The 13,066-nt window shown below is 53.1% G+C and overlaps 1 protein-coding gene across 4 annotated transcripts in view; it reads right to left on the reverse strand.

Moving 5' to 3' along the window:
* The window catches only part of ITGB4 (integrin subunit beta 4), a 177,898-nt gene that overhangs the window by 51,503 nt on the left and 113,329 nt on the right, over positions 1-13,066 (reverse strand). For all 4 annotated transcript variants that reach the window (XM_078780662.1, XM_078780657.1, XM_078780648.1 and 1 more), the window contains exons 30-31: positions 12,342-12,478; positions 3,358-3,535 (exon numbers count right to left, since the gene is read on the reverse strand). In XM_078780662.1, coding sequence (XP_078636788.1) covers positions 3,358-3,535; positions 12,342-12,478 — 315 coding nt within the window. The remainder of the gene's footprint in view (positions 1-3,357; positions 3,536-12,341; positions 12,479-13,066) is intronic.

Below are 13,066 nucleotides of genomic sequence, written 5' to 3' on the forward strand. Positions count from 1 at the left end.
TGCATTGGAAATGTTTAAAACTTTTATGAAAAAATATTTTACTATCATACCCATGACAAGTTTATGAACATTATATAAGTAATCATGATCCAGGTGATTAGCAGTAAAATTTGGATCAACAACAATGTCTCAGACAAGATATACTCCCTCTCTCAAGGTCAAGAGCCAGCTGGATGTTTGTTATTAACAATAACAACTACACAGCAAGTCTGGGTGTTGGCTTTATGGTTAAGGTGGCTGGCTTAAGATCTTGGGGTCCTGAGTTTGAGCCGCTGTCATTCCCATTCAAATAACACCAAGTGGGTTGACTCAGCCTGTCATCCTTCCGAGGTCGGTAAAATGAGTGCCAGCTTGCTGGGATGAATGAGCCATTTGAGTATCCTGTGTCGGAGTGGCGACCTAGCAAGGATTGTGCCCAATAGCCAAGGAAACTGCTTCGGCAGCCATATACATCATCATGAAGCAAAAAGGAGTGGTCTTCTTCAGCAAGAAAAAACAAAAGAAGGCTTACCCTTTTTTTTTTTCTTCTTTTTTTTTTTCTTTTTTTTGTATACTGAATCGAGGCTCGTGAAAGAGCTAACATTTACTTCACAAACAAATCGACCAGACAAACAAAATACACAAAAAGAGGGAGCGGAAGACAAGATGGGGAGAAAAGGGGAAGCACACAAACACAACATCCGAGAGCAGGGAGATGTGTGGAAGGGAGAGGGCCCGGGGGGAGGAGGCATGGGAAGGGGGGGGGGGGGGGGAGGGAGAAGTATAAAGCACAAGGACACCAAGGACTTCCAGGACAGAAGTTGGTATTTCAAAAAGTGGAATTGGGGTGAAATTAGCAGGGGTAGAAAAGATCAAGGTTTTGGATGGGGGAAGATAAGAGATGGTGGTGAACAGCTGTTTTAAAGACTTGGAGGGTGGAGTGGGATTGAAAGAGTGAGGGAGTTTGTTCCAGAGGCGGGAGAAAAGAGGAATGAAGGAGTGAAGGTGAGCAGAGAGTCTTGATTTTGGCAGTTTGGCCATAAGAGGGTTGCAGGCAGATCTTGTGCGACCTGTAGGAATATTTGCGGGACAGAGCCCAGAGAGAGCTGGGGGGGCAAGGCCAGAGAGGAGTCGGTAGAAGATGGAAAGACCACCAACCTGCCTGCGGTGAGTGAGTGAGAGGCCCTTGGAGTTAGCTTCATCACGGGAGATTCCAATGATTCTGAATGCTTTGGTTTCAACAGCGTGAAGGCGAGCTAGGTGTGAGGCAGGAGCACCAGCCCAAAGGGGAGAGCAGTATTCCATTGAGCTGCGGATGACCCCTTTTTTTTCTTCTTTTTCTCTCTCTCTCTCTCTCTCTCTCTCTCTCTCTCTCTCCTCTTTGTCTCTCTCTCTCTCTCTCTCTCTCTCCTTTGTGTGTCTCTCTCTCTCTCTCTCTCTCTCTCTCTGGTCATCTCTCTCCCACCATTCTATCTCCCACCATTCTATCTCTCCCACCCCTTTTCCCCTCTCCTATTCCTGTCAGCGAAATGACGGGTGGTATTTGCTAGTATTTAATACCGCTGAAGACGGAAAGACCACCAACCTTAATTAGCTCATGAGAGATCATTGTGGTTCCAAAGCAAGGCATTTTTGAACAGGCCAAAACAAAATGGCAGCTTAATGCTTACATACATACCCAGAGGAATTTTTTTTTTTTTTTTTTTTTTTTTTTTACCCTTGGTCAGCCTGCTTTCACCTCTCTTAAATAAATCCTTTGGGAGCTTAAATAAATCCTCTGGGTATGTATGTAAGTCTTAAGCTGCCATTTTGTTTTGGCCTGTTCAAAAATGCCTTGCTTTGGAACCACAATGATCTCTCATGAGCTAATTAAGGTATATAATTTAAATCTGTGTTTGGATTTGAGGATCAGATCTCATGGACTGGCAAAATCTGGAATGAGATCTGAAAATTTACAGAAAGTGGCGATTCTTATAACCCCCCTCCTCTCTCCCACCCCAGATGCGTTGCTCTCTCCACCATCCTCACTCTCCCCCTTCACCACCTTTTCCTTCCTGCCTTCTTTTCTTTTTTTCTTTTTTTTTCTCTCTCTCTCTCTCTCTCTCTCTCTCTCTCTGTCTCTCTCTGTCTCTCTCGTCTCTCTCGTCTCGTCTCTCTCTCCTTTGTCTCTCTCGTCTCGTCTCGTCTCGTCTCTCTCTCTCTCTCTCTCTCTCTCTCTCTCTCTCTCTCTCTCTCTCTCTCCTTTGTCTCTGTCTCTCTCTCTCTCTCTCTCTCTCTCTCTCTCTCTCTCTCTCTCTCTCTCTCTCTCTCTCTCTCCTTTGTCTCTCTTGTCATCTCTCTCCCACCATTCTATCTCCCACCATTCTATCTCTCCCACCATTCTATCTCTCCCACCCCTTTTCCCCTCTCCTATTCCTGTCAGCGAAATGACGGGTGGTATTTGCTAGTATTTAATACCGCTGTATTCAGTGATAGTGGAATCTGCCATATTTTCGGGGGACTTTCTAATCTTTAATAATACGCACTGCCAAATGGCAACGTCATCAAACTAGTTTTGCTAGCTTAATGCCTAATGACCTTTTATTTATTGTTTTCCAATAAAAACAAGATGTCCAATCAAGTGCATATGTCAAGAAAACAGTGTTTTCAAAAAAACATTACTAACCATATTACTCCACCCAGAATGGCGGACTTGTAGTTACACTTAAGAAAAACATATTACAGCACTATAGATTGTCGTCAACGAAAACACTGGACTGGCACCCCAGAGGTTGCCAGCTGAAGGCAGTATTATTAAAGATTAGGATTCTAAGCTTCTGGAAACAGAGGCAGTCTCAGGAAAGCAGCCATGAAGCTAATGGATTATAAGCTTTGTTTGGTCACTCATGACATTCAACACAAGAAGGTAGTCTGCCTTGCCCATGTGTCTTCTTCTTCTGGCTTAGGGTGTGGCTGTGCTACTGATGCAACGCTCTCTGTCGGTTAGGGCAGTAATTTGGAATTTGTTCAGAAAGTCAGCGATAGCTCGCTTCTTGACCAGGGACACCATGGGATCTTTAATATCCATCAACTAATGCTAGAAGACAGGACACCATATGTGTGAGATGTCAACACTGCTTTGTGGCTCACGTTAACGCCCTTGGGGCAACATGGAGATATTATATTAAAATGGTCCCTTTAAAAACCAGAAGTGCCACAAATCTGCTTAACCAAATAAGAAAAGAAAAACCCCATGCACATCTAGTACTTATACTTCTAATGTGCAGCTGACCAAAATGAAATTATATGATGACAAAATAGAGATAACAACTTAAATATGATAAATCTTCATTGTAGAAAATGATGGCATGGTAGCATGACTGATCATTTTAACCGCACCTTCTTCCTCTGTACGGCAGTTGATGATTTCAGAAGCAGCCCTGTGACTACCACTCACAGAGATGACACGTACAAGGTATTCACAGTAGGGATACAGTCCGTTAAGCTGCATCTCTGAATTCTTCGTCTCGATCACTTGTGCATCCTTCTCCTCCTCACCCTCTATCCAGTAACACACCTGCAGCAGCATTCGCACTTTGCTCAAATTTTGCAAAGCAATTATTAACAATTCACAATACTTGACTTTCAAAATGACTTAATTGCCCCAGAATGCTCGGCACGCATGCTCAGAAACCCAAGGAAAGGGTGATGTTCGGGGCAACATAAAGTACTGTACATCGATTGTTCGAGATAAGGATTGTTACGAAAATGGCTCACAAAGCTCCTAAAAGAAGCCAAAAATACTTGGAAATGTACCGGTGAGAAAGAGGTGTGCATCCGCACAATGAAAGAGTTGGAGAACTTTCTGCTCGCCCAAAAAGCTGATAGCTTGCAGCTCCCGTACTGCAAACTCCTGAGTACGTGGACTAGTGCAAGGCCCGGAGGTTCATAGACGGGTGTGTTCTACCCAAACCTTCGACCACTGCTGCCAATTTGAGTGGGCTTTGAACCTTGCTGAAAGTGAAATATGAAAATTGTAATACTTATATGCCAGTTTTTGTTTTGCGAGTATGTTCCATCACCAATCAGCTTAATATCGCTTGCCAAGCCAGCCATTCCTTATCAACCATTTTGTTGGGGTGCTTGCTTGAGTGCTCAAGCCACTTGTTGAGCACTCTACAAGATACTTTTGCAAGCCATGGGAAGACATTCGATAGAGGCCCTTTTTTTTTTTTCACATACGCATGGTTTTTTATACATGAGATCACGTTTCATATTTTTGTGCGATCTGCTTTCATTATATTAATATAGTTATGATATAGTTATATTAATATACCGATAAAAATATATCTTAAAAAAAAACAAAAAAACCTTCCAACATCAAATTGAACCTCGTGTTTGGAACTCTGCCATGTTAGCTCCAGCTGGCAAGGCCTACTCTGACATTTTGTGTTTGATATATTTTTGAATTGAATTTCGCTGATTTTCCACTTGAGTTCCACTTTTAAAGGTTAATTTTTGTGTTTGTCATCTTGGTGTTTGGTGTACTTTATGTGTGCCATCCTCCTGGAGACTTCAGTAGATGCCTGGAGAACAAATGAACACGTTTTTTTTTTTAGCAGTCGGAACTACTGCTAAGCGTATTTTCACAGTTAAAATTTTGAAATTTGGCTCAGGTTAAGAGATTTTAGAGCTTATCACATTTCAGTTGTAAAATGTGTGCGGAAATTAAATAAAGGCATGAACACTGCCCGGAGAGTTGTATGGAGGTCGAGTGGGAATTGGGTGTTTGGGGGGGGGGAGGCGGGGGCGGGGGCGAAGAGGAGGTTGTGAGGAAGTAAACGTTTGTGGAGGGCAAGGGAAAACAGCACAATAAAATGTGAGAGTTTGGCAAACTTAACGACTGTTTGCACTACTATTGTGCAGCTGATCCAAGAATGCGCAAAATGAAAGAGTTGGATAAAATGGTACCACAGCGTATAACTTATCCATTGTATTAAAACCCATTAATACAATGGTTTATTATCAACATGGTCATGGTCTAGTGGTAAAGTAAGACTAACTCCTTGTTACTGTTTCACGTTATGTACTCCACTATACTACTCACTTATGAAAATAAATTCCATTGTTTCTCCTCCTTCGGTTGGTACAACCAGAGGAAGCGCAGCTTTCCGGCATCTTTCAAATAGTTCAGAATTGGTTTCAGATCCAATTTTGCACAGAACGGTGATGGCGGCCAAGCTTTCTAATCTGCCTCTGATTTAATCTAACTACGCCCTCTAGTAGTCTAGTGGTTTAAATGTAACCCCTGGTGTGTCGTGTGGTCATAAAGCATAACACAACTATCTCTTTGATAACCACTCTTCCTCCCTTACCTTTCTCTCATTATTTCTGATATCCCTTTTCTCTCTCTCTCTCTCTCTCTCTCTCTCTCTCTCTCTCTCTGTCTCTCTGTCTCTCTGTCTCTCTCTCTCTCTCTCTCTCTCTCTCTCTCTCTCTCTCTGTCCCCTCCTTGCTCCCCCCTCTTAAAAAGGAGCAGCATTCTCCTCTCACCTCCCTCTCTTTCCTCCCCACTCTTCTTTCCCCACCATTCTCTCTCTCCCCTCTCTATCCTCCTCCTCTCTCTCACCCCCCCCTCTCTCTCCTCCTCTCACTCCCTCTCCTTCTCTCCCACACTTTTCTCCCCACCCCTCTCACCCAACCTCACTCCCTCTCCACCCCTCTCTCTCTCTCTCTCCCACCCCTCTCTCTCTCCCACTCCTCTCTTCCTCCCACCCCTCTCTTCCTCCCACCCCTCTCTTCCTACCACCCCTCTCTCCATCCCACCCCTCGCTCTCTCTCCCACTCCTCTCTTCCTCCCACCCCTCTTCCTCTCACCCCTCTCTTCCTCTCACCCCTCTCTTCCTCTCACCCCTCTCTTCCTCTCACCCCTCTCTTCCTTCCACCCCACTCTCCATCCCACCCCTCTCTCCATCCCACCCCTCGCTCTCTCTCCCACTCCTCTCTTCCTCCCACCCCTCTTCCTCTCACCCCTCTCTTCCTCTCACCCCTCTCTTCCTCTCACCCCTCTCTTCCTCTCACCCCTCTCTTCCTTCCACCCCTCTCTTCCTTCCACCCCTCTCTTCCTCCCACCCCTCTCTTCCTCCACCCCTCTCTTCCTCCCACCCCTCTCTTCCTCCCACCCCTCTCTTCCTCCCACTCATCTCTCCATCCCACCCCTCTCTTCCTCCCACCCCTCTCTTCCTCCCACCCATCTCTCCATCCCACCCCTCTCTTCCTCCCACCCCTCTCTTCCTCCCACCCCTCTCTTCCTCCCACCCCTCTCTCCATCCCACCCCTCGCTCTCTCCCACCCCTCTCTTCCTCCCACCCCTCTCTCTCTCCCACCCCTCTTCCTCTCACCACTCTCTTCCTCCCACCCTTCTCTTCCTCCCACCCCTCTCTTCCTCCCACCCCTCTCTTCCTCCCACCCCTCTCTTCCTCCCACCCATCTCTCCATCCCACCACTATCTCTATCCCACCTCTTCCCCCCCCCCCAACCCCTGTCTTAGTATTCCCGTCAGTGAAGCGACAGGTGGTATTTGCTAGTACATAATAATAAACATTCCTTTCACGCCATGAGGTGCATAGGGCTGCTGATACAGTTTCATTGGCTAAGGAATGCAATCCGGGATGGGTCGCCACTCCGACGCAAGATTCCTGAATGGTTTATTACTCCACTAATATGGTGTAGCGGTTACCGCTGGATCCACACAATCGCCTTGCACCGGCCAGAACACGGCCAGACGTGCCTCTCCCGGGCATGCCCGGACTCACTGTTCCCGGGCACGCCCGAACCTCCCGGGCACGCACGGTCTCGTCTTTCCCGGGCATGCCCGCTCTCGCCTTTCCAGGGCTCGCCCAGAGCATCCGGGCATGCCCACTATCGCCTTTTCAGGGCTCGCCCAGAGCGTCCGGGCATGCCCGCTATCGCCTTTCCAGGGCTCGCCCAGAGCGTCCGGGCATGCCCGCTATCGCCTTTCCAGGGCTCGCCCAGAGCGTCCGGGCATGCCCGCTTTCGCCTTTCCAGTGCTCGTCCAGAGCACCCGGGCACGCCCAGCCTCGACTTGCCAGGCCGCAGCCAAACACGCCCGGGCAGGTCCAGACTCGCCTTTCCAAGGCTCGCCCTTGACACCCGGGCATGCCCGGTATAGCTTTTGCTGGGCAAACTTCCCGACATAAATGTGTATATATATTGCTGCCCGATAAACGGGCTTGTCAGAATACCTGAGCTGTTTTGTTTCAATAAAGCAACTCGGACGAATTCCGTCTTTGGTCGCGTCAATTCTTTCGACTTGCGTTGGAGCGCAGTTCCTTCATTGGTGACCTACCGACATGGACACGGCAGTGAGTCTTAAACTGCCTACCTTCTGGGAGGCTCACGCGGCTGTTTGGTTCGCTGAGGCGGACTCTCAGTTCGCCCTGCGAGGCATCACCGCGGACGACACCCGCTTCCACCATATTGTGGCGGCACTCGGTTCTGCCACCGCGGCCCGCGCCTTGAGCCTCCTCGAGCACCCGCCGGCTGCTGACAAATACGACGCGCTGAAGACGCTCCTCCTCGACGCTTTCACCCTCTCACCGGCAGCACGCGCTCGGCGCCTGCTCGCTCTGCCCGAGCTCGGCGACACGCGCCCGTCCGAGCGCATGGACTATATGCTCTCGTTGCTCGGTGAGCACTCTCCGGATTTTCTGTTCCGCGAGCTGTTCCTTCGCCAGCTGCCTCACCCGGTATGCCTCGCCCTGGCTGGCACGTTGATCACGGATTCCCGCGCCCTCGCCAGGGAAGCCGATAAGATCTCCTCGGCGGGCCAGCACATCGGCGCGGTTACCTGGAGCCCGCCGCCGTCCGAGGTGACGCCCACGACGCCCGAGCGCCCTGCGCGGTTGGAGGCCGAACTGCCGGTGCAACTGGCGGCCGCCACGCCGCACCGCCCGCTTCCGACACGACGGCCGGGGCCTCCACCTGACCAGGCATGGTGTTATTACCACGCCAGGTTCGGACACAAGGCTCGGACGTGCCGGCCCCCGTGCACTTTCGGCAGGTCGGGAAACGGCCGGGCCGGCGTTCATTCCCAGCCATGAGCGCCGGCCACTCGGGCAACTTGCTGTTTATTCGGGACAAAGCGTCTGGGCGGCGTTTCCTGTGTGACACCGGCGCCCAACTGAGCGTCATACCCGCCTCCGAGCAGGACAGGCAGGACGCCGTTTGCGGCCCCTCTTTGGTCGCTGCTAATGGCTCGGCCATACGCACTTTCGGCCCACGCGTCGTCACCCTCTGCTTCGGCAGCCAGCGTTTTCAATGGACTTTTGTGACCGCCTGCGTCCCCATGGCTTTGCTGGGCGCCGACTTCCTCTGCGCGTACGGGCTGCTGGTCGACGTCAAACGTCGTCGCCTTGTCAACGCCGAGACCTTCAGCTCCCTGGCGCGCACGATGAGCAGCTCCGCGCCGACCGAACTGGCGTGCGCCCTCCCGGCAGCGAACGAGTTCGCTCGCCTGCTCGCGGAATTCCCGGCCCTCACGCGGCCGACGTTTTCGGCCATCGCAGTGCGGCACGGGATCGAGCACCACATACCCACTACGGGCCCGCCGGTCTACGCCAGGGCCCGCCGCCTCGACCCGGCCAAGCTCGCCGTGGCGAAGGCCGAGTTCGACGCGTTGGAGCACCTCGGCATCGTGCGGCGCTCCGATAGCGCGTGGGCCTCGCTACTGCACATCGTGCCAAAGCCGGGGGGTGGATGGCGCCCGTGTGGCGACTACCGCCGTCTCAACGACGCTACCACCCCCGACAGGTACCCGATCCCGCATATTCAGGACTTTTCCGCCCGTTTGGCGGGACGGGTCATCTTTTCGAAAATTGACCTGATACGGGGCTACCACCAGGTACCTGTCCGGGCGGCCGACATCCCGAAGACGGCCGTCATCACGCCGTTCGGCCTGTTCGAATTTTTGCGGATGCCGTTTGGCCTCAAGAACGCGGCCCAGGCGTTCCAGCGCTTGATGGACGGCGTGCTGCGTGACCTGCCGTTTCTTTTCGTCTATCTGGACGATATCCTCGTCGCCAGCACGTCCCGCGCCGAGCACCTCCTCCACCTCCGAACACTGTTCGGTCGCCTCAGCGAGCACGGCTTAATTGTCAACCCGGTCAAATGCCACTTCGGCGCGACGACCGTTGACTTTTTGGGCCACCGCATCACCAAGACCGGGGCCGTGCCGCTGCCGACCAAGGTCAAGGCCATCACCACGTTCCCGCGTCCCCGTTCCATCAAGGCCCTCCAAGAGTTCCTCGGCATGGTGAATTTTTATCACCGATTCGTGCCCCGCGCTGCTCAGCTCATGCGGCCCCTTTACGAGGCCCTCCGGGGCAAGCCGGCCAAGCATGACATTGTTTGGTCCGCGGCCATGGACGCGGCCTTCACCAGCGCCAAACGGGCCCTCACCGACGCAACGCTGCTGGCTCACCCGGTGCTCAACGCGCCCATCGCCCTCACTACGGATGCCTCCAACTACGCGGTGGGCGCCGTCCATGAGCAATGGGTGGACGGGGTTTGGCAGCCACTCGCTTTTTTCAGCCGGCAACTCCGGCCGAACGAGTTAAACTACAACACGTTCGACCGCGAGCTGCTCGGGCTATTCCTGGCCGTTCGGCATTTCCGACACCTCCTGGAGGGCCGCCCGTTCACGGCTTTCGTCGAGCACAAGCCGTTGGTCTACGCAATGGCTAAGGTCACGGAGCCGTGGTCGGCCCGCCAGCAGCGCCACCTCTCCGCCGTGTCGGAGTTCACCACGGACATCCGGCACGTCGCCGGCAAAGACAACGCCGTGGCCGACTGTCTTTCTCGGGCCAGCGCGAACACGGTCCATCTCGGCGTGGACTTCGCGCTCATGGCGGCCGACCAGACCACCGACGCCTCGGTGCAGGCAGCACTCCGTGCGGCGGACACGGGCCTCCGCCTGGCCGACATTCCCTTCGCGGGCACCGTCCTGCTCTGCGACGTCTCCCAGGGCCAGCCACGCCCCATCATGCCCGTTTCCTGGCAGCGCCGCATCTTCGCCTCCATCCACGGCCTTTCTCACCCGGGCCGGAAAGCTTCTCAGAAGCTGGTGTCGGCGCGTTTCGTCTGGCACGGCCTTCGACGAAACATCCGCGACTGGGCCAATGCCTGCACGGCCTGCCAGCGGATCAAGGTCCACCGCCACACCCAGGCCCCGCTGGCACCTTTCGCCGTGCCTGAACGGCGTTTCGACCACGTCCACGTGGACCTGGTGGGTCCCCTGCCCCCCTCGCGGGGGTTCACCCACCTGCTCACCATGGTTGACAGGACCACCAGGTGGCCATAGGCCGTGCCCCTCGCCTCCACCACCACCGCCGATGTTGCGCAGGCGTTCATCGCCACCTGGGTCGCGCGCTTCGGCGCACCAGCGGACATCTCGTCCGACCGCGGCCCACAGTTCACGTCTGAGCTTTGGGGCGCGGTTGCCCGTTCGTTGGGGGTCACGCTGCACCGCACCACGGCCTACCACCCCCAAGCCAACGGGTTGTGCAAGCGGTTTCACCGCTCCATGAAGGCCGCACTCATGGCCGGCCTTCAGGACGACGGTTGGGCCGACCGGCTGCCGTGGGTCCTTTTGGGCCTTCGCACGGCCCCCAAGGAAGACCTCCAGGCGTCCGCCGCCGAGCTCGTCTACGGCCAGCCGCTCCGCGTCCCGGGCGAATTCGTGCCCGACGCTACCAGTCCCTGGTCCGCCGCTCGCCAGCGCTCGGACCTCCAGGAGGCCGCCCGACGATTTGCCCCCGTGCTGACGTCCCGCTACGGTGGCCCCCAGTCCTACGTCCCCCCGGCGCTTCGCACAGCGGAGTACAACTTTGTGCGTCATGACGCGCACCGGGGGCCACTCCGGCCGCCGTACGACGGGCCCTTCCGGGTCCTGCGACGGGGCGACAAGTCTTTCATCGTCGACTTCGGCGGCCAGCCGGACCGGATTTCTGTGGACCGCCTCAAACCGGCGCACATGGACGTCGACCGACCACCACGGTTGGCCCTTCCTCCGTGGCGAGGCCGCCCCCTGTCCACAGTTCCCCCCGCTCGACCACCCACCACCACGTCGGACCCCTCCCCACGACCCTCCAGGGGTCACTTTGGCCGGGTCATCCGGACCCCCCTTAAATTGACCCTGCCGGTGCAGGTCGATTCTGGAGGGGCGTGTGTAGCGGTTACCGCTGGATGCACACAATCGCCTTGCACCGGCCAGAACACGGCCAGACGCGCCTCTCCCGGGCATGCCTGGACTCACTGTTCCCGGGCACGCCCGAACCTCCCGGGCACGCCCGGTCTCGTCTTTCCCGGGCTCGCCCAGAGCGTCCGGGCATGCCCGCTATCGCCTTTTCAGGGCTCGCCCAGAGCGTCCGGGCATGCCCGCTATCGCCTTTCCAGGGCTCGCCCAGAGCGTCCGGGCATGCCCGCTATCGCCTTTCCAGGGCTCGCCCAGAGCGTCCGGGCATGCCCGCTCTCGCCTTTCCAGTGCTCTTCTAGAGCGCCCGGGCACGCCCAGCCTCGACTTGCCAGGCCGCAGCCAAACACGCCCGGGCAGGTCCAGACTCGCCTTTCCAAGGCTCGCCCTTGACACCCGGGCATGCCCGGTATAGCTTTTGCCGGGCAAACTTCCCGACATAAATGTGTATATATATTGGTGCCCGATAAACGGGCTTGTCAGAATACCTGAGCTGTTTTGTTTCAATAAAGCAACTCGAACGAATTCCGTCTTTGGTCGCGTCAATTCTTTCGACTCGCGTTGGAGTGCAGTTCCTTCAATGGTACCCATTTTGCCGACCTCGGAAGGATGGCAGGTTGTCAACCCACCTGGTGTTAATTCAATGGATGGTGGGGGCTCAAACTCAAGACACTAAGATATTGAGGCAGCCCCCTTAACCGTTAAGCCAACACCAGGCTTACATGCATACAATTACCGGTAGGGTACCTTATTTAATATACCGTAGTAGGATTTCCGTGAGTCCGATTTTCATTCAGAAACAGAGCAATTATCAGTAACCAGTTCGAAATTCTCACTTTCTCGTTTCAATGCTGAAAACGATTTTTTAAAGACCATTTGAATTACAGATTTCGCACTAGCAACAGCAGGTTAAAGTGAGCAGAACCGATTCACTGTAAAGACATACACAGCGCATGCGCCAAAGGCCTCATTTAGCATTCATACGCCATTTTGAAAGTCACGTATTCCTCCCAACCGCGTGCGATATCTTGCAATTCCACAACCTTGAAGCATGCCTTGATCATTTCATGAAAAGGAATATGTTGTTGGCACAGTCTGATAGTCAACGTACCTTATACCGTTCTGCATCCATTGAAGGTTGCCACTTTAAATGCATGGAGTGTCCATTCAAAGCTTTTGCAGTCATGTTTTGAGGATGGCCGAGATTGGTGGTTTTTTGCAGGATGTCTGTCTCTTCCTGTTGTGTGCCTGCACACAAAATATCAGAACATGAATGTAATTGCTGTACAAATCAAGTCATATTCTATTGAAATACAATCTGTAATGAATGTACATTGGCTTTTGTGGTCTCACGTGACCATGCGCTTCGACAATATGAAATCATCAACATCACATTTGTCCACCCATGTTGACATACAAAAAGTGACAAAATAGGGGAGGCAGGTTAGTTGATACAGTAGGTTAGTTGATACAGTAGATTAGTTGATACAGTAGGTTAGTTGATACAGTAGGTTAGTTGATACAACCTTCCTCCTAGCCCTCAGAAATGAAACTTGTGTAAATGCTGCCCTCTGTTGTTAGCTAGCTGCATTACATATCATTGATCAGTAGGTCAAGAAGTTACAGACAAAGAAAGGGTGTGATTCTCCAAAAAACCTGACTTTTGTCCTCCTGAGTAAAAACGCCAACAAAAGGTAAGATCATTTATTGTGATAATACCAGATAGATGTCACAGGAGTTCTCATTGGTTGATTATACCTTGTGAAAGTGGCTTTCAGCCTACGCTGCTTTGATTGCCGGGATAATACACATAAGCATGTGGGCAACATGTGTTGC

Source organism: Myxine glutinosa, chromosome 1 (assembly GCF_964187855.1).
Source record: "Myxine glutinosa chromosome 1, kmMyxGlut1.1, whole genome shotgun sequence".
Classification (NCBI taxonomy): Eukaryota; Metazoa; Chordata; class Myxini; order Myxiniformes; family Myxinidae; genus Myxine; species Myxine glutinosa.